Source organism: Mustela erminea, chromosome 7, assembly GCF_009829155.1.
Source record: "Mustela erminea isolate mMusErm1 chromosome 7, mMusErm1.Pri, whole genome shotgun sequence".
Taxonomy (NCBI): Eukaryota; Metazoa; Chordata; class Mammalia; order Carnivora; family Mustelidae; genus Mustela; species Mustela erminea.
The window spans coordinates 132,123-160,104 of NC_045620.1; the positions used below are offsets into that span (position 1 = coordinate 132,123).

General features: G+C 61.2%; 3 protein-coding genes across 13 annotated transcripts; 2 read left to right on the forward strand and 1 right to left on the reverse strand.

The window, feature by feature from the left end:
• Positions 1-1,348: 1,348 nt before the first annotated feature.
• Positions 1,349-25,784, reverse strand: OPRL1 (opioid related nociceptin receptor 1). Of its 5 annotated transcripts, none has more exons than XM_032353572.1 (4): positions 9,424-10,710; positions 8,639-8,903; positions 3,889-4,244; positions 1,349-3,793 (listed from the first exon to the last, which is right to left on the reverse strand). In XM_032353572.1, the coding sequence occupies exons 2-4, from the start codon at positions 8,869-8,871 to the stop codon at positions 3,270-3,272; spliced, it is 1,113 nt and encodes a 370-aa protein (XP_032209463.1). In that variant the 5' UTR covers positions 8,872-8,903; positions 9,424-10,710; the 3' UTR covers positions 1,349-3,269. The 5 variants fall into 5 exon arrangements, with proteins under 5 accessions (XP_032209463.1, XP_032209464.1, XP_032209466.1 ...); XM_032353573.1 differs by lacking the exon at positions 9,424-10,710 and adding an exon at positions 6,203-6,321 and having other exon boundaries at positions 8,639-8,734; XM_032353575.1 differs by lacking the exons at positions 8,639-8,903; positions 9,424-10,710 and adding an exon at positions 25,599-25,784.
• Positions 15,260-17,347, forward strand: LKAAEAR1 (LKAAEAR motif containing 1). Of its 3 annotated transcripts, none has more exons than XM_032353619.1 (4): positions 15,260-15,319; positions 16,425-16,816; positions 17,030-17,152; positions 17,227-17,347. In XM_032353619.1, the coding sequence occupies exons 2-4, from the start codon at positions 16,433-16,435 to the stop codon at positions 17,284-17,286; spliced, it is 567 nt and encodes a 188-aa protein (XP_032209510.1). In that variant the 5' UTR covers positions 15,260-15,319; positions 16,425-16,432; the 3' UTR covers positions 17,287-17,347. The 3 variants fall into 3 exon arrangements, with proteins under 3 accessions (XP_032209510.1, XP_032209511.1, XP_032209512.1); XM_032353620.1 differs by having other exon boundaries at positions 15,265-15,315; XM_032353621.1 differs by having other exon boundaries at positions 15,266-15,312.
• RGS19 (regulator of G protein signaling 19) lies at positions 20,695-27,904 on the forward strand. Of its 5 annotated transcripts, none has more exons than XM_032353605.1 (6): positions 20,704-20,818; positions 23,847-23,944; positions 24,110-24,231; positions 26,601-26,675; positions 26,771-27,005; positions 27,097-27,904. In XM_032353605.1, exons 2-6 carry the CDS (start codon positions 23,915-23,917, stop codon positions 27,286-27,288), a joined length of 654 nt encoding a protein of 217 aa, XP_032209496.1. In that variant the 5' UTR covers positions 20,704-20,818; positions 23,847-23,914; the 3' UTR covers positions 27,289-27,904. The 5 variants fall into 5 exon arrangements, with proteins under 5 accessions (XP_032209497.1, XP_032209496.1, XP_032209495.1 ...); XM_032353602.1 differs by lacking the exon at positions 20,704-20,818 and adding an exon at positions 20,855-21,393; XM_032353606.1 differs by lacking the exons at positions 23,847-23,944; positions 24,110-24,231 and adding an exon at positions 21,264-21,393 and having other exon boundaries at positions 20,695-20,818.
• The last annotated feature ends 78 nt before the right edge of the window (positions 27,905-27,982 follow it).

The window sequence follows — 27,982 nt, forward strand, 5'->3', positions numbered from 1 at the left end:
CCTTCTGCTAGGACCTCTGGACACCCACAGTCTAGAAAGGACATCTATTACGTGGATGGGCTGGCATCTGGACCCCTTTCTCCCTGGGTGTGGCCTGGGGCCTAGATTCTTCCAGCAGGAGCTCCACGCTGAGCCTCCAGGGGCAGGGTGGGGACACTGAGGGGCTGGCCACTCAGAGATCATTTTCTTCCAGGAGTTGGGAAGAGGGGACAAGTCCCCTAGCAGGCCTTGGCCAGGATCCCCAGCCTTGGCGCCACGGCTCCCAGCTGGTTCTATGCCTGGGGTTCAGGCCATGCTACCTGGGGTCACTGGCACCTCTCGACACCTTCCAGAGCTCCCGGGGCCCAGACCGGCTGTCGTCCTCACGGCGGGGAGCTCGGAGCAGTCCGACCCCTGCCACGCTCCACCCACCATTCACCACCCGTGAGGTCACCCCAAGGTGCGTGGCCACTACCTGTCCTACATTCCAGCGTCCCTAGTCACGTGTGTCCTCGGAGCTCAGACCCGCACGCACCCCTCTGACCTCTCTCCTCTCAGCCTGATACAATTCAAGCACTCTCTCTCCCGCTTCTCCTCCTTGACAACACCGTGACCCGTGGCCGTGTAACAAGCTTCCCCAGAATCTATCGGCTTGAAACCTTGTCTCATAGCTCCCATGGGCCAAGGATTCGGGAGCAGTTTTGGAATGGTTCTAGCTCAGACCCTCTCCTGCGGTTAGGGTCAGGCCTGCGGCTGAGGCTCTGGTCGCCTGAAGGCTGGATGAGGGCCACAGGTGCTGCTTCCAAGGAGGTCCCCGCGCACGCCTGCGGCAGGAGACCTCAGGTCCTCACCACCCAGACTCCCCCCAGGGCTGCTGGGGCAACCTCACTCCCTGGCGCCTGGCCCCAGGGGGCGAGCAGGTGGGCAGGGAGAGGCCAGAGGAGGCCTCGATGCCATTCAAGACTGTCCTGGAGGCCACGTGCCACATTCTGTTCATTAGGAGCAAGTCCCCAAGCCCAGCCCATGCACAGGGCCTGTGGACATTTGCTAAACCATCACTCACACTCACATCTCTGCCTGGAAGGCTCTGAGTCCTGCTCCCCGCAGTGCGGTCATTCCTCTGCAGTAGCAGCCCTCATTACGGCCTCCGCACCGCCCATCCCTGGAAGCTTCTTGAGGAGAGGAGCGGGGGCTCTCAACGCCCATCCGAGGTGTGAGCGGGTACGAATGAGTGAGGGAACAGGGCCCCCGAGCCTGAGAAGCCGTGGGAACAGGAGGGGAGGGGGGGGGCCGGCAGGGGGCAGGCTCCTCACCCCAGCCAATGCACCTGACCCTTCAGGGCCCATCTCCCCGCAGATGCTCACTGCCGTAGGCCCCTCATTCCCAAACTTCCCCGTGATGCTAAATGTCTGTTTGAACAGCCAAGTGCCCATAGTTAAGGTTGGTGTGAAACTGCACACCAGCCCCTCTGCAGGGGCCAAACACTCCCCCTCCCCGAGCTTGTCCTCACGCTCCCTCTGACGTCCCTCTTTCTGAGAGGGTCACCCACCCAAGGGTCAACCTGGACCAAACTGGGTCCACACCATGTCCCCATCTCAGGGCCACCAATGGAGGCTGTTCTGTCCGTCTTCCAAACTCTGCTGGGTCTGCTCAAGGAAGAGGGGAGGGCCGGGGCAGGGAGGGGCCGGCAGGGACTCAGTGGGGTGGAGAAACATGGGGCCCCGTGGGAAGAGCACACCCCACGCCGACCCACAGGGAGCCTCTAGCCGCAGGGGCAGGATGTAGGTGCCGTAGCTGGTTGTTCAAGGAGGAGCTATTTGTGCTGAAGGAAAGGAAACAGACCTCCAGTGCATCACGAAACCACACCTTCTGGAGGTCACAGCCTCGCAGCCTCCAAGGGGAACATCCCATGAAGACAGAGCCCGGCCAAGTGAGGAGCCCAGAGCAGGTGGAGGACTCTTTACCCCAGCGGCCCACCCCACGGGAGTCAGAAACACCTGCTCAGTGGGAAGGGGTTTATGGTGGCCCCAATGACCCCTGGAGACAAGATTCGGGTTGGTTCCGTGTGGGGGAAACGACACAGGCCGCATGCATAAATAGCGAAGCGACAGTCCCACCAGCACGCCCCGCTGGGCGGCTCCACCCCCCCAGGAACGAACCCCAGAGCTGGGGCTCCCTGAAGCAGGAGAAGCCGGCCCAAAGTCAGTGCTTCCTGTTCCCTGCAGGAGCCCAGACCACCTGGCTGAGGTCAGCGGCTCCGCTCACGGGTGGAGGCAGGATGGTCTCTTCCGGTGCCGGGTTTCCATAGTTTATCTACAGCAAAGAGTGTCTGCAAATTCGCCAGACGGCAGCTCCCCGCCTCAGAGCAGGAAGGGTGCTCCTCCGGGGCCCGCAGCAGGGAGCCCCTCCCCGGCCACGGTGTTCCGGCTCCAGACCCCTCTCACAGTGGCAGCGGGAAGCTCGCCCCCCACCCCAAGAGCCCTGGAGGTTTGTCAGTGACACGGGCCAGTCGCCAGAGAGGCAGAGCAGAGTCCGTCCCCACGGCCACTCTGCTTCCAGGTCCACAAGGGTCCAAACAGGGTGCAGGGCCTGTCGGCTGCAAAACTGCTGACCTCTGATTTCAAGAGAGCCGTGGAGGACCCAGGGACAGAGCACAGCAGGGCGCCCCTCCCCTCCAGCGCTGTGCAGCCAAGACCAGGGCTCCGGGGCTGTTTCCAGAATGACAAAGTGGCCTAAGGTGACCGAGCAGCCCACTGTCCCTCCAGGTCACACCCCTGGACAGCCACATCTGTGGTTGACGGTTCTTTGTGCTTTGGGAGCAAAAAGCCCCTCAGAAGCCTCTCAGAGGCGGGCGTGGGGGACGGGGAAGTGACGGCACTTGAGGCCCAGGCAAGTCCGCATCGGCAGCTCCAAACCCCAAGGAGGGGTTGCAGGGCCCCCCGTAGAGAGCACATGGCACAGGCAGCAGGTGGCCCATACCCAGAGCCCGCAGGGCGCCGTGGGGGAGAGGCCAGCAGAGTCCCATCAGGGTTATGGTGTTGGCAGGGGCTCTGGCCGGGCACACTCGTGGCAGGTGTCGCCTCTCTGCTACGTACTAGGAGGGCGGCTACCATATGACCTGTCCCATGATGTCACCAGGCCCTCTGAGGCCACGCAGAAGTCTGCAAGTCCGGCCATGCCCAGGAACCAGGTTCAGGGTCAGCCTAAAGAGCAGTGACCTGGGTGAGCTCCGTGTTGGGTGTTGATGGGCTCTGCGGGCTGACGGGCACCATGGGCAGGTCCACGCCTAGTCATGCGGGCCGTGGTACTGTCTCAGAAGTCTTGCAGGCAAGGGCCACGTCCTTGGCAATGCTGCGCACACGGTCGGACACCTGCGTCTCCCGGCGCAGGGCCGGGGCACAGCAGAACTTTCGGAAGCAAGCCTTGAAATTCTCATCCAAGAAGGCGTAGAGGATGGGGTTGAGGCAGCTGTTGACGTAGCCGAGCGCCGTGCAGAAGCGCAGGACGGCCACCGCAGCCTCGCTGCCCGGCTGCACCCCCAGGCCTTGTGCCAGCACGAAGACCTGCACAGGCGTCCAGCAGCCCACAAACACGGCCACCACCACCAGCACCAGCCGCGTGATGCGCCGCAGGTTCCGGTCTTTCTCGCGGGAGCCGGACAGCAGGCGCACGCCGCGCAGCCGCCGGATCATGAGGCTGTAGCAGACGGAGATGACGAGCACGGGGATTATGAAGGAGAAGAGGAAGACGCAGACGGCAAACACGGGGCCCCAGTAGTCCTGCGGGGCGGGGATCTCCACCAGACACTCGACCTCTGCAGGGAGAAAGCCAGGGTCAGGGTGGGTGGGCCCGGAAGGACGCTCTGCGACCCAGGCAACAAGACCACCGGGGAAGGGGGCCGCCCCTGACCTTCATCCTCGACCTGCGCCGAGCCCATGATGGCAACAGGAACACCGACCACGGACGCCAGAGCCCAGATGGCCACGTTGACAGCCTGAGCCTTGCTGGACGTCCGGACATCGAGAGCTCGGATGGGGTGGCAGATGGCCACATAGCGGTCCACACTCATGGCGGTCAAGGTGAAGGTGCTGGTGAACATGTTGTAATAGTCGATGGCAATGACCGTCTTGCACAGGGCATTTCCAAATGGCCAGAAGCCCAGGAGGACGTCCGTGCCCTGGAAGGGCAGTGTCAGCAGCACCAAAGTGTCTGCCAGGGCCAGGTTAAAGATGTAGATGTTGGTGGCCGTCTTCATCTTGGTGTGTCTGCAGAGGACAGGGAAAGGAAGGCTTCATCCAGTGCCCGTGGCCGGACCTGGCAGCAAAGCCCAGAGCCCTTCTTATTGCCGCCGTGAGGAGCACCCAGTCTGAGGCCCTTGTCAAAATGCAGGTTCCTGGGCCCAGCATAAGGGCATGGAGCTGGGGAGCAAACAGTCCTCCCAGCACACACAAAAGGGTTCCAGACCCGAAGACTGGTCTGTTTTGGAGAAGTTGGATATGGAGGGTATCGGGGCACACATCCACGTGGGATCAAAGAGGTAGGACGCCTGAGAAAAAGAGCCTGACCTCCTCCCTTGCAAGTCTTCCTAAAGACCCTTCACGCACTACAAGGTTGGCCTTACAGACACCAGAGATTTCTAAGGGCTCCAAAGTCTGGAAGAGGCCATCCACGGCCGTCACAGCCCATGTGGTGGTCTGCAGATAGAGACGGGAAATGGCGACAGGAATGGGAGAGGAGCGAATGTGGTCCGGCTGTACCCAAGGAACAGGCCTGGGGACATTACGGCTGCTTGATAAATATCTGTTGACTAAATTAATAGCAATAATATTGGTGATGGTGGGGGGTGGGAAGTGTGGGGGGTGGGAAGGTTGGGGGTCATAAGTGTGGGGGGTGGAAGTGGGGGGTGGTAACTGTGTGGGTGGAGGTGGAGACAGCAGTGAGGTCGTGGAGATGAGGTCGCAGAGGTGGGGCGGGTGACGGCGGTGATGACAGTGTTGGCAGCAGCGGCACCAGAGGAGACGAGGCTCCATGTCACTGAACCTACTATAAGAGGATCTGGGTCAGTTCTGCGTCTTAGAGAAAGATTTGCAATCAGCACGAACAGGCCTAAGTTATGACCAAACAACAGCACAAGGACCACAATAGCAGACACCTGAGCCAAGCTCGCCACATGGATTTCATTCTCATTTAAGATTTTATAAAAGGCTATACTGGTCCACACTCTGTATAGGAGGACACTTAGGGCCAGAGGATCTAAGTGGTCTTAAAAAGAGCAGGCAGGGGGGCGCCTGGGTGGCTCAGTAGGTTGAGCCACTGCCTTCGGCTCAGGTCATGATCTCAGGGTCCTGGGATCGAGCCCCGCATCGGGCTCTCTGCTCAGCGGGGAGCCTGCTTCCCTTCCTCTCTATCTGCCTGCCTCTCTGCCTACTTGTGATCTCTGTCTGTCAAATAAATAAATAAAATCTTTAAAAAAAAAAAAAAAGAGCAGGCAGGGACACATGGCGGCTCAGTGGGTTAAGCCTCTGCCTTTGGCTCAGGTCGTGGTCTTGGGGTCCTGGGATCGAGCCCCGCACTGGGCTCTCTGCTCGGCGGGGAGCCTGCTTCCCCCTGCCTCTCTGCCGACTTGTGATCTCTCTCTGTCAAATAAATAAATAAATAAAATCTTTAAGAGATTCATTTTTTCCGTTTGTTTTTTTTTTAAGATTTCATTTATTTATTTGACAGAGATCACAAGTCGGCAGAGAGGCAGGCAGAGAGAGAGGGGGAAGCAGGCTCCCCACCGACCAGAGAGCCGGACACGGGGCTCGATCCCAGGACCCTGGGATCAGGACCTGAGCTGAAGGCAGAGGCTTTAATCCACTGAGCCAGCCAGGTGCCCCATAAATAAAATCTTTAAAAAAAAAAAAAAAAGAGCTGGTCGAAAAGCGGATCAAGAGAACCAGAAGACACAGACACATCTGAGAGAGGACTGCTGTCAAAAATATGCAAAAAAAAGTTAAAACTCAACAATAAGAAAACAGAAAACCTGGGGTGCCTGGGGGCCTCAATCAGTTAAGCATCTGACTTCTGGTTTGGGCTCAGGTCCTGATCTCAGGGTCCCAGGATTGAGCCCCATCTGGAGCTCCCTGCTCAGAGCCGGGTCTGCTGGAGAGTCTCTCTCTCTGCCCCTCCCCGGGTCTCTCTCTCTCTCTCAAAAAAAAAGAAAAAAAAGCCAAAGACGTACCAGACACCTCACCAATTAGAACAGAGAGCTACTACCGCAGACTCCTGGAACAGGCAAAACCCCGAGCGCTGGTACCTCCGGCCGGTGAGCGTGTGGCGCAGCAGGAACCGTCGCTGTCGCTGGGGGAAGCAACATGGCACAGCCGCCTTGGAAGACGGTTTGGTGGTCTCTTACCAAGCTAAACACACTCCTTGATATTTACCCAAAGGAGCTGAAAACTTACATCTACACCAAAAAAAGACCTTGCACGCAGATGTTTCCAGCTATGTTCATAACCGCCAGAACTTAGAAGCCGCCACGTCCTGCAGTAAGTGACGAGCGAGCTGTGGTAGGTCCAGAAAATGGAGCAATATTCAGAGATTAAAAAAACGAGATATTGGGGGCGCCTGGATGGCTCAGTCAGTGAAGCGTCTGCCTTCGGCTCAGGGCATGATCCCGGGGTCCTGGGATCGAGTCCTGCGTCGGGCTCCCTGCTCAGTGGGGAGTCTGCTTCTCCCTCTGCCTCTGCCCAGCCCTTCACTTATGTCCTTTCTCTCTCCCTCTATCTCTCTCATGAATAAATTTTAAAAATCTTAAAAAAAAAAAAAAAAGAAATGAGCTAGTAAGCCATGAAAGCACATGGAGGAAGCTTAAATGTAAATCACTAAGTGGAAGAAGCCGTCTGAGAAAGCTGCAGTGTACCGTTCCACTACATGACCTTCTGGAGAAGGCAGAGCAATGGAGACAGCGAAAGCCCCGTGGTTGCCAGGGCTGGGGGCGGGGGGCGGTGAGAAAGCAGAGCATGGAGCGGTCTCGGGGCAGGGAGACTATTCTGTGTGATACGCACGTGTCAGTACGTATTTGTCAAAACTCACAGAATGTACACCACACACGAGCCGTAGTGTCAACTATGGACTTGGGGGGACCAGGTTGTGTTAATGTAGTTTCAGGTGTTTTTTAAGATTTTATTTATTTATTTGACAGAGAGGGAGAGATCACAAGTAGGCAGAGAGGCAGGCGGGGGGCGCGGGGGGGCGGGGAGAGGCTCCACACTGAGCGGAGAGCCGGATGTGGGGCTCGATCCCAGGACCCTGGGATCATGACCTGAGCTGAAGACAGAGGCTTAAACCCACTGAGCCACCCAGGTGCCCCATAAATAAAATCTTTAAGAAAAAATAATAAAGTCTCTTAAGAAGAGCAGGGCTTAAAAAAATAAATAAATAAAACAAGAGCAGGGCTTGCAAGTGGTGCCTTGGGGCAGCCGATCCCAGTCTGCGGGGTCAGAATACATTGTTCTGACACACAGGCTTGTCCCTGCCCATCAGTGTCTCTGGGGACCTCCCCTGTCTGCTCTGACGAGGACGAGGATGCGGCTCTGAGTGCGGACGCCCCACAGCAGAGGAGAGAGACAGAGAAGTGGTGGTGACGGGAAGGGTGAAACAGACCACCACAGGCTGGGACGCTTGTCACCGGCGGCACACCCCCCAGCCACAGAGGGCCATGGGAGCCCGGTCCCCTGGGGCTCAGCACTGCAGACAGACAGCTGCTCTTCCCTGCCCCCTGCATAAGCATGTGCACCTTACACACCAACACACACCTTGCATGTGTCCATGTGCACACTCACACACTGGTTTTACACACGTGGGCACTCACACTGGTGTGTGCGGGGGCACACTTGCATGTGTGTGCTTGTACACGCGTGCCCGGCTATAAGGTACACATGTATGTGCACAGGCACAAAGCACCGCACGCTAACTCATGTGTGGACACTCTCACCCATGCACGTGTGCAGACACACATGTATGTGCGTGCACTGTTGTGTACCCACCTACATGTGTGCACTTCACAGATCTGTGTGCTCACCTGTGTGTGCATGCTTGTACCTACGTGTATCCATGCACACACACGCACACATGCACTCCCGTCCTCACAATGTCCCCATGCTCTTCCTGTGATGGCCCCCTCTCCTGCAGCCTGGCCAGCCCTTCTGATCCCCCAGGCTTTTCCAGTCTAAGCACCAGCACATGCTGGAGTCAACCCAGACCCCGCCGGAGCCGAAGGGGAGGAGCTTCGTGCTCTCATGCCTCTCAGGGTCACCGTGAGATCCGTGCGATCTTCCCACAATGGCTGGACGAGGAGCTGGGCCCCCGCGTCAGGGGGTGTGATCTGTCAGGAGTCAGGGGGACATTCGACCGGGGACACGGCTGCACCCCCCCCACCTACCAGGACCAGGGTGAGCAAGGCTGACCCTTCCCTTTCCTTCTCCCCCTAGTCCTGTGCCCCCGCCGTGAAGACATGAGTACCCAGGGCCTCAGATCGACCTTGCCCCTGACGTCACCCGACAGGATGACCAGAAATTGAACGGGACAGTGCAGAACCTCTACCCGGCAGGCCCACCCAACACAGCCCCCTGCCTGCTTCCCCTCTGTAGCGGCGCGGGGGGCGTCCCCAGCCTACCTGAGGATGACATACATGACGAGGCAGTTCCCCAGGAGTCCCCCAATGCAGACAGCCAGGTAAAGCCCCACAATGGTGACCTTGAGCCCAAGGGGCAGGAATGCGGCGTGGCTGGCGTTGAGCAGAAGGTGGGGGGGCAGCAGGCTGTGGTTGGGGCTCAGGAGGGACAGGTTGCCCTGCAGGTGGCCACTGTAGAGGACCTCCCAGAAGGGAGCAGGGAAGAGGGACTCCATTCTGCCTCCCTGTGTGCCAAGCCACCTGGTGCCTGGAGAGAACAGGGACACATGACCACAGCACCTGACCCCTCCCAGCCTGGAGGCCTCCAAGCACAGGGTGTTCGGCCCCCGCCACCCCCCTCCACAGCCACGGACGCAGAGGCACACACGCACACGCAGAAACCATGGAGACAAGCAGACCTGTGTGCACAGACAGGGATGTGTCTAGACGCGTGTGTGCAGACGAGGACGCGGTCTCGCGTGGCCGACAGTCTCCTGCATGGGACTTGCGTGTGTAGTCACACAGTCACACACCGACACACGTGTCCACCCACAGTGGCTCAGGGGCACACAGATAGCCATGTGTGCACACCACCCACAGAAACGTCCAGACCTGACCTCGGGCACACACAGACACAAAAGGGGCAGAGACACACCCAGAAACCCGTGGGACACAGGACACGACTCCCTCCTGCCCCTCCCCAGTCCTGCCCGAGGGCTGCAGTCTGTCCACACCCGACCCCAGACTCCCGACCCCCGACCCCCGCTCCCCTGCAGCTTAGGCCTTACCTTAGCAACCTCCGTGGGAGCCGAGGCTGTGGCGGCTCTAACCCTCAGCCCCGCCGGTGCGGGCCTGGGATGCCACTGCCCGACCAGCCGCAGGTCCGCGCGGGGCTGCACCGGGCTGCGGCGGGAGCTGCTTCCCAGCAGATGCCAGACCAGACGCCGCAGCCTGGCGCGGAGCTGGGGGATGGGGCGGAGCCTGCAGCTCCCGAGGAGGAGGGGCCCTGAGGGCGGGGTGAGGGGCCGCAGGGAAGGGGGGTCGCCGCCCCTCCCCCCGCACTGGATGTCCTTTGAGCGCGCACTGCGGGATGAGCGACAGAGAGCAGCTCCCACACACGGACACAAGGACGCAGATCCACACGGGAACTGAGTCGAGGGATAGACATATGCACAAGGACACAGGGACAGGGGACAGAGAGTCAGGGGGACGCCCACAAGACGCACAGACCGGGACACAGAGGCGGGGCCTCATCTACCACACAGAGACACTGCCTCGGGTGGACCCAGACCAGCCCCGGTTGGCCCAGAAAGGGCCCCTCAGCGGTGTCCCCCGCGGAGCAGGGGCAGGCCAAGAGGAGGGTGTGTGCGCAGCAGGACGCCTGCCTGGCCAGCGCTAAGTGGGTCCGAGCCTCTTGGACCAGCAGGGTGCCTCGACTCCACGGTGCACCCTGTGTGCCCACTGTGCACTCCACAGGTCCACGGTGGAGGCTCATCTGTCCCTGCACGGAGGTCACCGCCATCAGCATCAGCTTTCTGCAGGCGGGAGCGTTACCCCTCCGTGTTGTGAAACCCAGATCTGTCTGCCACTTTGAGACACACCAAGGGTGTCTCTGCCCCAGCTGGGTTCCCAAAGCGACCCCTGAGCTTCATTTCCTCACAGCCTGGGCCCCTAGCACCCGTGCAGCTGAACAGCTCCCATGGAGCTGCCTCCTTCCTGGCACTGGGGTCACATGCTGTGTGGGTGACCCCTTAGCTGAGTCACCAGCCTCCAAGTCATGAGGTCCTTCTTCCTGCACAGGCTCTACTCACAGAGCCTAGACCCTGCCTGGAGCAGCCATCTCCAAGGATGGGGACCTGGTTGCTAGGCGACTGGCAGCAGCGTTGCTAGGATACCTGGCAAATCAGGAGACCACGGAGCAGGCAGATGCCCTAGGACTCAGCATCCCAAGCTGTCCCCCAGGACTTTCCTCTGCATCTTCACTGTAGCAGGTTCAGGGACAGCATGGAGACCCAGGGCACAACCACGGAGACACTCCCTCGGGACATGCAGGGACACACAGGCTCACATGCCCGCAAACACACATGAAGATGCCGAAACAGACACATGACTGAACACACAAACGTGGGTTCGGAAATGCACACACACACTCACAGGCACAAACACATGGGCCACACACACGTGAACCCACACCAACAAGCACTTGAGGCACACGAGTGGCAGGGCAAGAGCAGGGAGACACACAGATGAAGACTTCCGGACCCCCAGGAGAAACACACGTGCGCCCACACCCTCCAGACGAAGCCAGAAGCAGGATCCTGCTGACCTCAGGAGCCCGAGGAGGCTTAGCCCCCCCAGCCTCCCCTCCCTGGCAGGAGCCCACGGAGCTGCGTCCCATGGTGGCCTTCAGTGGCTCCCTGCTCAGGCCCAGACCCGGGCAAGAGGGGGCCGTGAGGCTGGTCTGGAAAGGCCCATGGGAGTGCACCCAGTGAGCCTGGCACAAAGGATAGCCAGAGGCAGATCCCTGGTCCCTCCCAGGACAGTCTCAGTCACCCGGCCCGTGAGTGGCCAGGCTCAGAGGCTGACTGTACTCCCTGAGCACTAAAGGGACCCCACGGTGGGGGCCGGCAGCACAGAGGATGCGGCCCAGGCTTCTCTGGACCCCCGAGCAGCCATGCTGAGACACCGAACACAGGTGTCTCACAGGAGACAGCAAGGGACAAGTTCTGAGAGAGCACTTGTGTCCCACGCAAGCCAAACAAAACGCACCTGTGATGTGGAAATGTTAGGGTTCGGAGCCGACGGCCAAGAAAGAATTCTTCAGTGGAAGAAGGTGTGTTTATTAGTGCACAGGGACAAGACCCGTGGGCACAGAGAGCTGCACGGGGCTTGTGAGGACAGGCTGATTATACACTTTTAAGTTGGAGGGGTCAGGGACAGCACAAGCCTCTGAGGTGTTTCAGAAGCAAGGTTTCCAGGACACCGAGGGGGTTAGCTACTGTTCGGAAAACAGCTTTATTACTGTCTAGTAAACCCTCAGTCATGGGACCTTTCCAGGGTATACTGGTGGGTCATACGCCGCCAAGCGTATGACTGCCAACATACCTTTGGGGAGTGGAGATAAAGGAAGTTTCCAAAGGAATTTTTATATGTTAAAGTACACTCAGGGGTGCCTGGGGGGCTCAGTCGGTTAAGCATCCGACTCTTGATTTCCATTCAGGTCGTGATCTCAGGATCGTGAGATCGAGTCCCATGTAATGCTCTGGGCTGAGTATACAGCCTGCCTGGGACCCTCCTCTCCCTCTCTCTCTCTCCCTCTGTCCCTCCCCACCACCCCCACCCACCCTACTTGCCCACCCCCTTTTTATCTCTCTCTCTCAAGGAAAAAAAGTAGATTCACAGGACCCCAGGATGTTGGTTAAGATCGCCTTTCGCTCTTACTGAAGTGTCAACTGGGAGCACTGAGCTCCCAGAGGAAGCTCAAGGATTTGTCCGTGGGTTTTAAGTAGTAAGTGACGAGGGAGCAGGAGGCCGGCTGAAGACAAAGCAAAAGCTGGCGCCTTGCACCCCCTCTCCACCCGCTCCCCTCCGTAATATGTGTAGCATTCCTCAGGCAGCCCTGACTGCCATAGACGATAAACAAATAGTTACCTTGCAGAGATCACAATCCTGCAGGACAGGAATCTCCCTTGCTCTGCAGATGTCCTGGAGATCTACAAACACGGAGGTTACCTTCTCAATAGCACAAAGTTCCAGAGGCAAATAACTCTCAGTTCCTCAAGCCCTCATGTCTCCCTCCCACCATAAACCGGAGGAGGCTGAGGTAGAAGGGAAGGTAAATGACAGCAGGACCCTAACACCCCACCAAGGATCTGCCAACTATCTTGATGTTAATGGCTGACCTAAAGATCAAGCCACAAGGGCAAGGCCTCCCCACCCCCACCCCCACCCCCCCCCACCCCCCCCCACCCCCCCACCCCCCCCCCCCCCGACCCCGGCACCTTGTAGGCCCTCTTTAGCATGTGAAAACTCCGCTGAACCCTCCCTCCCCTCACCTTCCCCCCACCGCAGGGTACATAACCCGCCATCCCTCACAGCCCGGGGCAGCAGCTCTTCCTGCCCACGGGTCCTGTCCCCGTGCTTTAATAAACCACCATTTTGCACCCAAGATGTCTCAAGAATTCTTTCTGGGTCATCGGCTCTGGACCTCAGCCCACCGAACCTCACCTAGGTTCTAGAACTTCATCAGTAAGGACATTTCATTTTTCTTTGGCCTTTGCTTCCCATATCACAGGGAAGCCAGGGACAGCCCAAAGCTCACCTGAATGAGCCCAGAATGCGTGTCCACAAACCCTGGCTTGAGCTGCCTGGGCTGCACTCGGGAGTCATGGCATTTGTGGCCAGACCTGGGTCCCAGAGAGATTTACACCCACAAAGTGGGGCAAGTGCACTTTACTCTTGCCTAGTGAGTCAGGGCAAGGGAGCACCACCACTCACGGCCACAAGCAGGCACGCTGTCCCCTCCCCTCTGCCTCCACTTGCTTCCCCAGCCCTGTGCTGTGCTCAGGGGTCCCGGTACAGTCACCGGGAGACACAGAGCAGCCACGCCAGGGCAGGTCAGCCCCAGCCCATTTGTGCTGTTAAAAAGTAAAAGGGCAGGGCGCCCGGATGGCTCAGTGGGTTAAAGCCTCTGCCTTCGGCTGGGGTCATGATCCCAGGGTCTTTGGATCATCCCAGGGTCTTTGGATCGAGCCCCAGAGTCGGCTCTCTGCTCAGGGAGCCTGCTTCCTCTCCACCCACCCACCCCCGCCTGCCTCTCTGCCCACTTGTGATCTCTGTCAAATAAATAAATATTGAAAAAAAAAAAGTAAAAGGGCTTTAACAATTCTGAGTTTCATCATAATAAATTTGTTTGATTTTAGCTTCACCATAGTTATATAATTAAGGCAAGAGGAAGATGGAGCCGTGTGTGACTTTTCAATATAATGTCAAACTCCGTAGTCACTTCATAAAGCTTTGAATTTTATTTTGGCCTTTTATTTGCAGGCTCTGGGGCCATCAACATGCCTTTAGCTCTCAGCATCTCCATCAGCCCTTGAAAAACATGGGCAGCGCCTCCGCCACCGGCAAGGTGTGGGAAGGAGCTGGAAGAGGCTACTTGCAGGATCGTGAGCCATGTGGGCACCAAGCCAATGAGGGGTAGGGAGGAGGGGTACCAAAGTTTTTCAACCCTGCAAAAACAGAGGGAAAGTTACAAGTCCCTTCTTGTAGGAAAGCATGCCTCAACTTGCCCTATAAAACCCACCCTACTGCCAGGAGCCAGCAAGCAATTCCCCTTCCGTGAGGCCTCCTGGGCCAGACCTGGGAAGCTGAGCAGAGAGCCCAGACCTTCGTCTCCCAAAACTCACCACCATGGGAGCACAGAGTTCAGCCAGAAGCAGCCCCTGCCTGGGCTATATGTCTCCAGGAGGCCTGCCTGGAGGAGGCTGCCAGCTAGGTGAGACTCCCTAAGCCCTCATTGCTTCTGGATCCCAGAGACCTTTGTCTTCAACAAGCCCCAGGGTTGGTGCTGAATCCCAAGGCCCAAGCCACACCCCAAAGGCACATCCTGGGCAGGAATGGGTAGCACCTGCGAACAGCTTGTGCCAAGGTTTGGGGGCTGGAAGGGTGGACAGTCATTCATTCTGTGGAGCTCGGGACTGGTGCAGGCTCTGCGATATAGGGACACAAAGGCCAGAAGCTCCGCTGAGACCCCACCCCTAAAGCCAGGACAGTTCCCCCCTCAGGGGTGGAGGTCCTAAGCCCCCAAAGGCACCATTGCTCTGACAAAGGAGACATGCCATAGAACGGAGACAGTTATGAGGGGGCCCTGGAGGCCCCCCGTGCACCAACAGATTATGGCGCAACCTGCAGCACAAGCATAGGCCTTCATGAATTCTAGAACACTGACGAGCACATGAGAGGTCCGGAATTAATACCCTGATAAGTGAATTGGTTATAAAACAGTACAGCCTTAACAAATACGCAAACAGACCACAGAAATCTAGGTCCCAGCACCCAGGACCCAGAAATTCTGGGTTCAGCAAAATCTGGCTGTGGGAACTTGCAGGACGCCCCGAGACCCCAAACTTGCCCTGGAAGAGGTGAGGGGTCCCGAGCTCTGCCCGTTTCCCTTTCCTCTGAACAATAGCGGCTATGGGAACCCTTTTGGCTCAAGCGTCAGGAAAAACCTATCAGACAGGAAGGTCTCATAAGCTACGCCCTCTGCCCCCAAAATTAGCCCCCCACAAGACCTCTCCAGCCAGGAAGCTGGCCCCACAGACCCCCTAAGAGTGCGTTTGGGGCTCCCCGGGGCGCCAAGAAAGGGCATGGGGCTGGAAAAGCTGACAGTCACTTCCTCCAGTCAGGAAAGGACAGCTGTAGACATTTTGCCCCTGGAAAGGAGGCACCCTCTGAGGACCTGGACACCCCACCACCACCACCACCACCACCACCACCACCGCCCCCCCACTCCCCGGCTGGGCTCATGCCCTTCCCTCCCCAGGGACAGCCTGGCTCCCCCTCCCCCACCTGCTCCCCCGCCAGAGGGTGGAGGGGGTGGGATTCCTGGTTGCCAGGCAACCGTGTCAACAAGCCCCAGGGAGTCAGGGCTCTGTTGGAGGCTCAGACCCTAGAAAGTGGAAAGTATGGGGTGTACAGAAGGGGATGGAGGGGTAGCTAAGAATGGGGTGGAGGAGGGAGCTGGCCGCCAGTGGATGCCATGCTGTGGCTCTGCCTCCCGCGCACAGTGGGCCAGGATGTGGCCCAGGGACTGGGGCCGGAGGTGCCCTGGGCTGGGAAGGGGCCCGGCAGGACTGAGCCAGGACCCTAGGGGGATTTCCCTCTCCCCACTCGTGGGACCTGACTGGTCTATCACCACCCTGGGCTCTGCTCTCCCTTCCTGCATCCAGACCCAGCAGGGACAGGCTAGGAGGGCGGGGTCCCCCGTGATCCCACCCTTGGGATCCCCACCTTGGGATCCCCACCTTGGTCAGCAAGCCAGCTGACCATTCTGCTTTCAGCGCCCCTGGAACACATGTAGGACCTTCCACAGACGCACAGATGGACCCATACAAGAACATACAAACACCCGCACACACGTCTCCTCTGCCCACCCCCTCCATCTCCTGCCCCTAGACTATAGCAGCCCTCGGGTTCCAGGGGTCTGGGGGTGCGCTGACGGACTGGCTACCACAGACATGGGGGCCTGGGGCACATCAAGGGTCCCAGAATTGTGGGGAAGGGTCCACCAAGCCTCACTCACATCAGTCTAACACTGGCCTCCACTCCTGTGTAGGGCTGGAGGTCAACTCAGGGGTCTCAGCATTTTCTCAGGGGACAGAGAAGCAGCCCGTGGGCAGAAAGGGAATTTTGTGAAATTAAGTGAATCAGAAATTTCTGGCTGACTGCAAGGATAAATAGGACGTGTGCCAGGCTCGCCCAAAGGTGCAGAGTCTGGGGCACCGTGGGTCCAGCAACCGACTCTTGATTTCTGCTGAGGTCGTGAGCGGATGCGCGTGGGGCTCCCGGCTCAGCGCGGGAATCTGCTTGAGAGTCTCTCTCCCTCTGCCTCTTGCTCCCCTTACGCGCCGTGCGCTCTCAAATAAATCAATCTTAAAGGAAAAAAAAAAAAAAAAAAAAAAGGCGCAGAGGCTGGAGGTGCGGAACCTCAAGCCAGCCGCGGGGAATCGAGAGCGGCCAGGCCAGAGGGGCTGGCAGGTGCCCAGTGGGACTCACTCTCCCCCGGCAGGGCCCAGGATGCAGGCGCGGAAGGAGGCCGGGCGCAGGGGCCCGCGGGAGCGAGCGGGAAAGGGGTCCCGTGAGGAGCGAGCCAAGGGGCCGCCCGCGGCGGAGCCCCCCAAGCCGGGTTGGGCCGTGTCGCTGGAGGCGCTGGCGGCCATGCGCCCCGCGCAGCGTCGTCGTCACATGCTCTTCGGGGACCTGCTGGAGGACGTGGGCGCGGCCGCCTCCATCTTCCCCCGCGAGTCAGTGGAGCTGGGGTACCGCATGCCCGACCTGCGCGGCTGGACGCAGTCCCTCGAGCTGCCCGCGGCGCGCCAAGACCTGCTCCTCGGCGTCCTCAAGGCAGCCGAGGCCCGAGGACGGATCCGGGCCCTGCGGCTGCGCTACATCCGCATGCGAGTGAGGCCGGGAGCCCGGAAGGAAGGGGCGCGCGGGCGGGAAGGTTGGGGTGCGGGCGGGGCGGGGAGACCCGGGCTGGTCCGCGGAGGAAAGGTGGGGGGGGGTCAAACGGCGGGAGGGGCCGGCCCGGGCGCCCCGCAGCCGGGGCGGGCGGAGCAAAGCAGACGGAGGCGTAGACTCGGAAACAGCCCCGACCCCCGCCCCGCCCCGCAGGCGGAGGAGATCGCGCTCCTGGTCCTGCAGCAGAAGTCCGCGCGCGCCGCCATCCGGCTGGAGCTGTTCCTGCCGCCGCGGCTGAAGCCGACGCGGATCCCCGACCCCCTGGACCGGCAAGAGGTACGCTGAGGCCCGGAAGGGGGGTTCCCCGCCCTCCTCTCCGCACCCCTGGCCCCAGCCCCTTTCACCCGCAGAGGAGGCGCGTGGAGACCATCCTGGAGGAGAAAGTTGATGGCAGCATCTTCCCACGTTGACTGGGACCCCACAGTGTGCCAACGCGCCCCACCTTCCCACATAAAGTTCTCATTGTCCAAGCGTCCGCTGGTCGTTACGCTGCCTCTCTCCAGGCTCCCCGAGAAGGAAAGGGACCGTGTGGCTGCAGCCTCCCTGGCATCCGATGTCACAGACATCTGGATACATGGCGCCGACGCGGGAGGAGGGGAGGGGGGTCCAACAAGGTAGAAGGAGGGGCAGGTTCGGATCAACATCGCACGCTGGTAACCCCTCAAATCCCGCGCTGCCCCAATCAGGCAACCTGGTGCCCTGCGGGTCTCGGACAGCCCCTTGTCTGAGGGAACAGGAGTAAGAACTGGGCCAACCACTGTCCCAACCCCAGCAGTGAAGAACAAGCTCAGGGAGAAAGTGGGGCCCACGTGGGACCCCACATTGCAGGTTATTCCTTCAGGGGTCAGAGAGGAGGGTGACATTCTGGGCAGGACAAGGGACTGCACAAGCCTAAGGTGGCATTTGGAGCCAGCTGTGCCCCGGGGTCCTCCGGGGGACCATGGTGGGGGAGACTGGGGAACAGGAGACCGACTCAGGAAGGCCCCTGCTTCTCCAGACAGAAAATCACCTTTTCATCCTGAACAACCTCCGCAGCTCTGCCCTGTGCCCCTTACGCACAGACGCACATATAGGGGAAGGAAACCACCCGTGTCCCGTTCTGACACACCCTCCTCCTGCGGAGGCTCCAAACACTGAACTTGGTAGACAGATTTTCCTGTAGAGAACTTACTCTTCTCGCTGACACACAATTTTTGAGCCTAGAACTTGGCCATGTCTCACCTTTCTTCCCTCCTAGTTCTTAGATGGCCACAGTGGTGGGGCCTGAAAGGATTGAGACAAACCCCCCTGCCAGGGGGGCCAGGGAAGCCTGCTGAGTGGCCCTCAGGAAGCCCTTCTCCCCCGTACCTGACCCTTCACCCTTTCTGTGCTGCTGCTGCCCCGGCCTCGGTCAGTGCAGGTCTAGGACGAAGGGGAGAGCTGTGCGGGCTCGAGAGGGGAGGGGCGTGGTTGAGCAGAGCTGGGGAAGGAGGAGCAGGGGCAGAGGAGGGGGCCTGCGCTGAAAACGAATCACCAGGAAGAGGGAGGCGTTCTCTCTGTCATGAAAAGGATAACGGCCAGCCCTGACTCTCCAGGACCCCAGCACTCTGTCTCTTGGGCATGTACTGACCACCTAGGACCGTTCTGTCTGTTTGGTAAATGCAGACCTCATTCCATCACTTCTCTGAGTCTCCATTTCTTTGTCTTTAAAACCGAGATCTTGAGGGTCTCACCTGAGCCATGAGTGAGCACAGTGAGGGCTCCACAAGGGTGTGGTCCCCCTGCCTTGGGCGATCACACAGAGCCCCGCGGAGAAGACCAGCCAGAGGGTGGCCGAGGGCAGCTCTGTACCCGGCACTGAGCCGACACATGGCAGGCGGGCCCTTTGAGCCCCACACAGGGAGGGGAGGCCCTAGGTCTGCAGAGGAGGCCAGGGCAGGTGGCTGAGGACATTTCCGTGGGGCCAGAAGAGTCTTCTGCTATGGGAGAGCAAAGCCTGCAGGCCAGAGCCCAGCATCCTGGGTACTGTTCAGGTTGGCTGGATTCCTGGGCCTGTGATCAGGCTCATGCTCTGAACAGAGGGTCCCGGTGTCGAATGCCACGGCCACCGCACCTGCTGCACAACCTGCAACAACTCCCTGCCCAGCCCGTCTGGGCTCCCTGCCCTGGAAGATGGGTATGCTCTGGGCAGAGACAGACTCACCAGAGAAGACGCAGGACCACCAGGATAGCTGGGGTGAGGGGAATGGAGGGCAGGCCCGAGTGGCCAGAGGACACGGGTGAGTGGCCACAGAAGGTGCGGCGTATGGAGGGCTGAGAGGCAGGGCAGGGCAGTAGGGAGTAGCATGAGTGGGCCTCGGAGTGTGCTGCTGAGCTGCCCCATGATCAGCTGGCCTCACATTTCTCGGGGGGCGGTGGGGACACCACAGCAGGCTCTGGGAGCATCCTGGCTGTTCGTCAGGGCACAGCTGTGGCCTGGCTCTGTAGGACCGGTCTCTCAGGATGTGACCTAGGCTAAACAAGAATCAGCCGCCCACCGGCTGGACAGACTTCCAGTCTTTGCTCTGGCCTTGCTGTTGGCCCGGCAGCCAGAGAGTCTTGTGGTCATGCTGGCCAAGGCTCACAGCACCAGGAGGCACGTCAGCCTGCAGGGCCCCCTCACCTCTCTGACCTTGTCACACACTCTCCTCCAGCTTGGCCTCCCCTCTCCCAAGGCCTCTGCCTGGCCGATCTCCAACGTTCTCCTTTGCTGAGTGACGCCGCCCTCCTCTGCTCCGAGGTTCTCCTTAGCCCTCCTGACCCCTAACCCAGTCTGCCAGCCTGTTTCTTGTCTGCCCCAGGGCGGGTCGGTCTCGCTCACTGCTGGGGCCCTCAGTCGGGCGCACAGGGAACACCCAGATAATTGCTGAATGAATGAGCACATGTAAAATCACCACTTCCCTGGTCACCTTGAAGAGTTCTGAGAAAAGCGTGCATATCGACTTGTGCAACTGGAAGGCATTCTGTGAGCCGGCCTCGGGCCTCAGGAGCCCACCGGACGGAGGGCCTGCAAAGGGCCGGGCGATGCTCATGGTGCAAGCCCGGGGGCACAGACCCTCTGCAGATGTTTCCAGGGCAGGGTCGCCGCCACCCTGACACTGGCCCAAAGCATGCTGGGATAAGAAAGCTAACTGACAGCTGTAATGGGTCATAAAGTATCAGGAGGGTCAGCCAGAGAGAAGGGACAGGGCATCGTGGCAAAAACGGGAGGGTGTGGCTTTAAACTTGAAGACATAGTGGGGCAACTGGAGGCTTCGGAAGAGACTCAGCCTGCCCCGCAGACAGGAACATTCGGTGACTCCGGACGTAGGAACCCATACCCTCGGCATCGGACCTCGGCATTAGACCCCCTTTCCTGGGGAAGCCCCCTTGAGCACGGAGCCGGCATAGGCTTAACCCCACTTTACAGGCGCGAGTCCACAGTCGTAGAGACGCTTAGGGCTGGGCCTGGAGGGACCCCTGAGGCTTGAGGGCTCTTGGGGTCAGGCACTGGACCAGAGTCTCATGAGCACCCACAAGAATGGCAAAGCTGGACTGGCCCCCCTGAACAGAGTGGGGGACACGGCCACACCCCCGTCTATTCCAGTGCCAGCTCAGGCCGTCCTGGGTCCAGAGACCCCATTATTAGCCCCTCATCTCCACGGGCTACCCTAGGCGATGGTGGGGACCTGGGCGCCCCGACGGATCTGCCGGGTGCTGGGGAGGGGGCGGGTGGGGATTGAGGCCAGCGGAGCGCGGGGCGGGGCGCGCCTGGCAGGGCGGGCCGGGCGCCTCCCCGCGCGAGGAAGTCCCGTCCCCGCGCTTTGGGGAAGTGCAGCCGAGGCGCCTGCGCACTGCACCCTGCGCCCCCTCCCCGACGATCCAGCCGGACCTCGGGGCGCGCGGGCCAGCGGCGGCGGCGCGAGCGGCTCGGGAGCGCGGTCGGTGAGTGCGCGCGCGCGCGCGCGGCGCCGAGGACGGCGGCCATGCCCCTCCGGGCCCCGGGGCCGTACGGGGCGGGAGCCGCGGGAGCTGGCGCCGGGATCCGCACCCCAAGGACTCCAGCCGCGGGGTCCACGTGGACCCTGGGCCGTGGCGGGACTGGAGCCAGTCCCCCGCGCGTGGGGGAGGGGGTGCTGCAACCCGGTTCCCCTTTTTCTGCGGCTCAGAGCCTGGGGAAGTGATTGCTCAAAGGGGGGGCCGGAAGAACCCCCGTTTCCGCGTCTCCCGCCCCCCCCAGCCTGGTGGGGAGGGGCCGAGGCGGGACACCCTGTCCGCCCCCACCCCCATCCCTTTGGATCTGGCAGCCACTCACCCTGCAAGGCGCAGGGGAGGCGCTGCGCCCCCGACCCCAGCTGATCGGGGGCTCCCGGCGCCGGCCTCCCTCCAGAACGCCGCAGGAGTACCTCCTGCCGTCCGAGTCGAGTCCCTGCTGCTGCAGTGCACGCCCCTTCGGCAGCCAGGGTGGGGCCCAGAGGGAACCTGGCACATCCCGCCCCCACCTCGCCTTTGGGTCGATGGTGAGTGGGGCGCCATGGCGAGTTCCTTGAGACAGGGGTGGGGGCGTCAGAGGCTAGAGGAAGGGGCCCCTGAAGAAGGAGACAAGCTCTACCAGGCCAAACCTTGCCAGCAGCAGGAGGAAGAGAGAAATAGGTTGCCCCCACCACTGCAGAAGCGGGGGGGGGGGCAAGGGTCACCAGGGTTAGAAAGACCTGGCCTGCCTTGGAGGAGTCAGGCTGGGGCTCCCCCCACCAATCAAATGGGGGGCAGCAGACCTCAAGGGTACTGAGTACCATCAGAATCAAAGAAAGGAGCCCCTCTGTCAGCCCTCCACCCAAAGGTTATGGCATTTTTTTCTGGGATTGTCACATTTTCTTCTTCTTTTTTTGGACTGGGCGGGCTCAGGGACGTTCTTTTTCCTTCTGCGGAGAGTACCAGCTGCCCCCAAGGGAACCTCTGTCCCCAGAGGCCAGGCTTGCTGCCTGTCCAGCCTCTCCCATCCCAGACTTGGGGGCCAAAGCCCCCAAGGGGCTGGGAAAGAGGAATGCTTCACCTCCCAAATGCCAGGATGGGGGGCAGAAACCCCAGTTCAGACCCTGTAGCCCCTCAAGAGAGAGTGGGCCGCCAGAGAACCCCAGCCAGCCTGAGGAGGGCGCAGGGAGCTAGTCCAGGCCTGCAAGAGGCGCAGAAGACACGGACCCCAAATGCAGCCTCCAGCCCCGGGGCCCCCCTGGATCTGCACTCCCAGACAGGGCCCCTCCTCTAATTCAGAGCTGAGTCTTGGGGTGCTGGGGGGAGAGGGGACAGGCCCTGCCCCCACTCACAGTGGGTGGGGGGTGCAGAGGAGGAAGAGCAGTTTTCTGCCCAGCTGCCAGACCAGAGGTTGCCACACCCCTTCCTTTCCCCGAGAAGCTTGACCCCTGACGGAAAGGCAAGCTGTCAGCTGCTGCTTCCCCATCTGCCTGCCCAGTGTCTCTGGGACCCAGTTTGAGGGTCCCCTCGCCCAGGATCTCAGGGGAAGTCAGGTAGCTAGCTGGTCAGGGGCCTCAGCCCCAGGGGACCCTACACAGGGCAGGGCCTCTGCGTGCCCAGGCCCTGGAGGCAGGGGCACTCCGGTGTACACGCCGTCCCGGCGCCCCTGCTGCCCAGAGACCTGAGACCGTCCCAAGACCTGCCCAGCCGTGGTGCCTGTCCTAGAGCTCCTCCTCCCTTCCCTCGTACCCTGGGAGGCCCCGAGAAGCCAACATGGCCCAAATGGGGATTGAAAGTCCACAAGCTGCGGGGTGGGGACAGCAGGGAGGATGGTAATGACATGAGAAAATAAAGTGAGAGCAAGTCGTGAGCCTCCAGGCACCCAGATGGGGTGAGGGCAGGACCGGGTGGCTCAGGAAGGTCCTTGTCCGCTGTGCAGGGGAGCCCCTGGGCTCTGTGTGTCCTCACTTAGGCCGAGGTGGGCACAGGCAGGGGCCGTGGTGGGAAAGCATTCAAAACTGCCCCCAGGGCACTGATTGACTCCCTCCCCATGGTGGAGACTCTGGGATCTGTGGTTGGCCTCATGGGGGGATGGAGGTGGGAGGGTCAAGCTCCTCACCCTGTCTTGGGACTCCAGGGCCCAGGGCCCCCTGCATGCCTCCACCCTGAAACATGGGTACAGATACTGAAAAGAATGCTGACCCTCACCTTCTCCAGCAATCCCACATCTCTGACTCAGGGAGCAGTACACCCCAACCCCTTGCTACCCCCCACGCCCCTCCACCACTGGCACCCCAGGTCGCATTGGTTTCCACAGCCTGGTGGGGGTGGGGGGAAGGGAGGCTGGGAGCCCCTGGGCGTGGTAAGGCACCAGCTGGGGGTTGAGTCCTGGAAGCAGGGCCCAGGACCTAGGGCTCAGGATCTAGAAGACAGAAGCCATGGGCTCATGGCTAGGGGATTCATGGCCCTCCTCCCCCACCCCCTGCTGCATTTCCCACACCCTGGGAAAGTCCTGGCCCACTCCTCTCCATGCTGCAGGCCTAGTGACCTGCAGACAGGCACTCCCCATGGGGAGCAACCCCCCCTGCCCCCACCCACTGCAGAAAACCCAGAATGGAGGGATCTGGGGAGGGGGTCCAAATGTCCGGCCACCACCCTCATGCATTAACCTGAGAGCCCCAGACCAGTGGGGCCCCCAGTCCCCTTGGGAGGGGCCAGGAGCCGGAAACCAAGAAAGAGGAACCCAGACTTCCGGCTTCCCAGGGACGGAGCAAATGGGGGTGTCCCGGAACCTCCTGTGGAGATCTTGTCTGGGGCCCCCTCCTCACCAGCCCTGTCCCTGCTCACGGCGCTGGTGTAGGCTGGGGCGGAGGTAGGAGCCTGAACAGAGTGGGGGGCAGGGGAGCAAGCCCCCAGGGGTCTGGGAAGGAGGGAGAGACTCCAGGACAAGTGGAGGCTACAGTCCCAGGTTCTCAGTGAGAACCTCCACCTCTCTTCTCAGACTCCCAGGCTGTGGTGACGGTCCTGGCGCCAGCACCACGGAGCCCGGGCGACCTCCGCCTCCCACCCATGCCCACCCCACATGAGACTGAGAAGCAGGTGCACCACCTCCACCCCTGCCTCTGCCCCGCTTGTGGGAACGGGGGCGGGGGGAGCAAAGAGTTGGGAGGCTGGGAGGTGGGGGTTGCCCACCCAGGGGAGTCGGGGGAAAGGTGTGTGGGCCTCGGCTCTGGCCTGGAGCTGAGGAAGCTTCCATGTCACCAGCACGTAGGGCCGCAGGAGGCAGACCAGCCCCCCTCGATGTCCAGTCATGATGCAGCCCCCCCGGCTGTCCCCAGCCGCAACCCCTGCTGCTTGTGCTGGTGCTGCTGTTGTGGCTGTTCCTGGTACGTGGAGTCTGGGGAAGGGGGCGATCCTGGAACGTGGGGACTTGGGGGGGCCGGGCCGGGGGGCGAGCTGTGCAGATGTGGGGCAGTAGGGCCTGCCCCCAAACCCTCAGATGGCCTCTGAGGCATCACTTGAAGGCAGGAGGCCTGTGCCCCCCACAGCTCGTATTCAAGGGCCCCTGGGCCCTGCTGACCAGTGTCCAGTGCCCAGACCCCTCTGCATGTGTGGCTTTCAGACGTCGAGCACCCGAGGGTGTGTCCGTGTGCAGGCACCTGGCCAGTCCACCGGCTGTGCCACATCTGTCCATTTACTCAGCACATGCAGACGCCGCTGGGACACAGCCTCAGCTGGCCCTGGGGTCCCACAGAGGGACGAGACAGAAGCCTGTCCTACACAATGTTAGGTGGAGGGACAGTGAGCAGGGACCTGGCCTGGGGATGATGGGGATGAGCTTCGAGAGCAGCCTGCCAGAGGGCGGGGGTGGGGCCCCCAGGTGGTAAGGGGGTTCTGTCGGCCTGCAGAGAAGCTGTTGGAGTTTTCACTTGACAGAGGCCTAGCCCTATCCAGGCTTTCAGCCCATGGGGGTTGAGTGGACTGTGCTGTGGGGACTCAAAGGGGGATTTTTTTTTTAAGATTTTATTTATTTATTTGAGACCGAGAGAGAGAGAGCATGGGCACAAGTGGGGGGAGGCAGAGGGAGAAGCAGACCCCCCCACTGAGCCGAGAGCCTGCTGTGGGGCTCAGGCCCAGGACCCTGGGATCACGACCTGAGCCCAAGGCAGACACTTCACTGACGAAGGCTCCCAGGTGCCCCTCAAAGGGGTATGGGCTGACCAGTGAGCAACTCACGCGCGAGATGGGAGAGGGGTGGCCACGAAAAATCAGGACGCACTGAGACTTTGCCTGTGGGACCAAGGGAGAGTTTGGGGTCTAGCAGGCAGGGTAAGAGAGGAACGGAGTCTGTCTGGCTGTTTGGGTTTGAGATGTCTGTTAGACATGCGGGGGCCGTGGAGGGAGTTCTGGCTGGAGGCAGGGCTGTGCCCTGATGCCAACATACCAAAAACGTGTATCTTAAGAAAGAAAGACGCTGTTACTTTAGGGACCCTTTAAACATGATGTAGTTTGGGGGCGTCTGGGGGGCTCGGTTGGAGAAGCATCTGCCTCAGGCTCAGGGCACGATCCCGGCGGCCCTGGGTTTGAGCCCCGCGTTGGTCTTCCTGCTCAGCGGGGAGTCTGCTTCTCCCTCTCCGAGGGCTCCTCCCCTGCTTGTGCTCTCTCTCAAATAAATTAATAAAATCTTTTTTCTTAACTCAGTAAATAAATAAACACAATGCAGTTTCAGGGAGTCTCCCTGCTATGTAAATACTTGGGTACTACGGACACACACAACCCCGAGTGAAGACGCGGGTGCTTGAAGGCTCAGCCCTTCCCGGCGGGTGGGACCGGAGCGGACTGCGGAGCGGCCCTCCTGCAGGGGCTTCACGCAGAAGCTGAGCTCCCCGTGCCCTGTGGGTGCGCGTGTCCGTGCCGCAGGCGGGTGCGCGCGCGCGTGTCTGTGCCGTGGGTGCGTGTGTGCGCGTGTCCGTGCCGTTGGTGGGTGCGCGTGCATGTCTGTGCCGTCGGTGGGTGCGCGCGCGTCTGTGCCGTGGGTGCGTGCGCGCGTGCGTGTGTCCGTGCTGTGGGTGGGTGCGTGCGCGCGTGTCCGTGCCGTGGGTGCGTGCGCGCGCGTCTGTGCCGTGTGGGTGCGCGCGCGTGTCCGTGCCGTGGGTGTGTGGGTGCGCGCGTCTGTGCCGTGTGTGCGTGCGCGCGTCCGTGCCGTGGGGGGGGCGCGCGCGCGTGTCCGTGCCGTGGGGGGGCGCGCGCGCGTGTCCGTGCCGTGGGTGCGTGCGCGCGCGTCTGTGCCGTGTGGGTGCGTGCGTGCCCGTGTCCGTGCCGTGGATGGGCGCGCGCGCGTGTCCGTGCCGTGGGTGTGTGGGTGCGCGCGTCTGTGCCGTGTGTGCGTGCGCGCGTCCGTGCCGTGGGGGGGCGCGCGCGCGTGTCCGTGCCGTGGGTGCGTGCGCGCGCGTCTGTGCCGTGTGGGTGCGTGCGTGCCCGTGTCCGTGCCGTGGATGGGCGCGCGCGCGTGTCCGTGCCGTGGGTGCGTGCTCCCGCGTGTCCGTGCCGTGGGTGCGTGCGCGCGTCCGTGCCGTGGGTGCGCGCGCGTGTCCGTGCAGTGGGTGCGTGCGCCCGCGTGTCCGTGCCGTGGGTGCGCGCGCGTGTCCGTGCCATGGGTGCGCGCGCGCGTGTCCGTGCCGTGGGTGCGTGCGTGCGCGCGCGCACCCAGCGCCGGTGGACCGCGGAGGCCAGAGCCCCCTCTCTCTGCGGGCAGGGCTGAAGAGCGGCGGCGAGCGTGGCGGGTCTCCCGGGAGAACAAGCTGCAGCCTCTCCCCGGCTGCGAGGCATGGTAGGTGTGGCCGGCCGCGCGCGTGCGTGTGTCTGGGGGGCGGGGCGGGGGTGGGGGGGGCGGGCCTGACCTGGCCTGGCGGGGAATGCCCACAGCGCCACGCCGAGCCCCGAGGAGGTGCGGAGCTGGGCGCAGTCGTTCGACAAGCTGATGCACAGCCCGGCGGGCCGCAGCGTGTTCCGGGAGTTTCTGCGCACGGAGTACAGCGAGGAGAACATGCTCTTCTGGCTGGCCTGTGAGGAGCTCAAGGCTGAGGCCAACCAGCACGTGGTGGACGAGAAGGCCCGGCTCATCTATGAGGACTACGTGTCCATTCTGTCCCCCAAAGAGGTGCACCGCCATGGCGGCCCAGGGCGGGGCTCGGGGGGGGGGGGTGCGGGGACACCTCCAGGGCCCCTGACGCCGGCATCCCGTCCCGCAGGTGAGCCTGGACTCGCGCGTGCGGGAAGGCATCAACAAGAAGATGCAGGAGCCGTCGGCGCACACCTTCGATGACGCCCAGCTGCAGATCTACACGCTCATGCACCGGGACTCCTACCCCCGCTTCCTCAGCTCCCCCACCTACCGTGCCCTGCTGCTCCGGGGCAGCTCCCAGTCCTCCAGCGAGGCCTAGGCTGCTCACCCACGCGCAGCCGCACCGACCCAGCCGGCAGGAAAGGACTCGGTTACCTGCACAAACCTGTGCCAGCAGGTGTCCGGCACGGCCACGGGGGCCCAGCACCCGTGGGGGCAGTCCCAGACTGGAGCGCCCTCCCGACGCAAGGGACATGGTACCCTGAGGTCCTGCTGAGAGGCAGGTGTGAGGGCCTCTGGGACCAAGCAGCCCCTCCCCAACCGGCTCCCTGTGGCGGGCCCAGGGCTCCTGCTGGGGGAGAGGGACCCTCCCAGGAGTGCTCACGGACCCAGCGGCTTCATGGGGCGGCCTCCTCCCCGGCAGCCGGGGACCTTGAAAAACGCCTCTGATGGGAAGCAGAGCCTCTGTGTCGTCTAGTTGGGACACAAGGAGACCCTCTGACTCGAGCTGTCTGCGCCCAGATCAGACCCAGAACCTCAGAACTAGGCTCAAGGCAACGAGAGCCAGTTTCTTTTTTATATTTTCATGAAGTTTAAACCTGGAAACATGTCTTTACTGTATTTTATCAAGAAAAGAAAAAGATGTTTTCATATTTATCTCCATTCCTTCTTCATCCAAAACAGGATCTTATTGTTGAAGATATTTTTAAAGCAAACGTTCTCTCCTTTCTTTTCGCATTGGGGAGATTCAAGAACGATGGGTTGTCCCGGACCAGTGCAGGGAGCAGAGGAGA

Coding starts and splice junctions, on each gene's coding strand:
- OPRL1 (XM_032353572.1), bottom strand. CDS start 8,871: ATGGAGTCCCTCTTCCCTGCTCCCTTCTGGGAGGTCCTCTACAGTGGC. Junction 4,245..8,638: donor GTCATGTATGTCATCCTCAG/GTAGGCTGGGGA, acceptor TGTCCTCTGCAG/ACACACCAAGATGAAGACGG. Junction 3,794..3,888: donor GGCGCAGGTCGAGGATGAAG/GTCAGGGGCGGC, acceptor TTCTCCCTGCAG/AGGTCGAGTGTCTGGTGGAG.
- LKAAEAR1 (XM_032353619.1), top strand. CDS start 16,433: ATGCAGGCGCGGAAGGAGGCCGGGCGCAGGGGCCCGCGGGAGCGAGCG. Junction 16,817..17,029: donor TGCGCTACATCCGCATGCGA/GTGAGGCCGGGA, acceptor CCCGCCCCGCAG/GCGGAGGAGATCGCGCTCCT. Junction 17,153..17,226: donor ACCCCCTGGACCGGCAAGAG/GTACGCTGAGGC, acceptor TTTCACCCGCAG/AGGAGGCGCGTGGAGACCAT.
- RGS19 (XM_032353605.1), top strand. CDS start 23,915: ATGCCCACCCCACATGAGACTGAGAAGCAG. Junction 23,945..24,109: donor CACATGAGACTGAGAAGCAG/GTGCACCACCTC, acceptor CCATGTCACCAG/CACGTAGGGCCGCAGGAGGC. Junction 27,006..27,096: donor CCATTCTGTCCCCCAAAGAG/GTGCACCGCCAT, acceptor CCCGTCCCGCAG/GTGAGCCTGGACTCGCGCGT.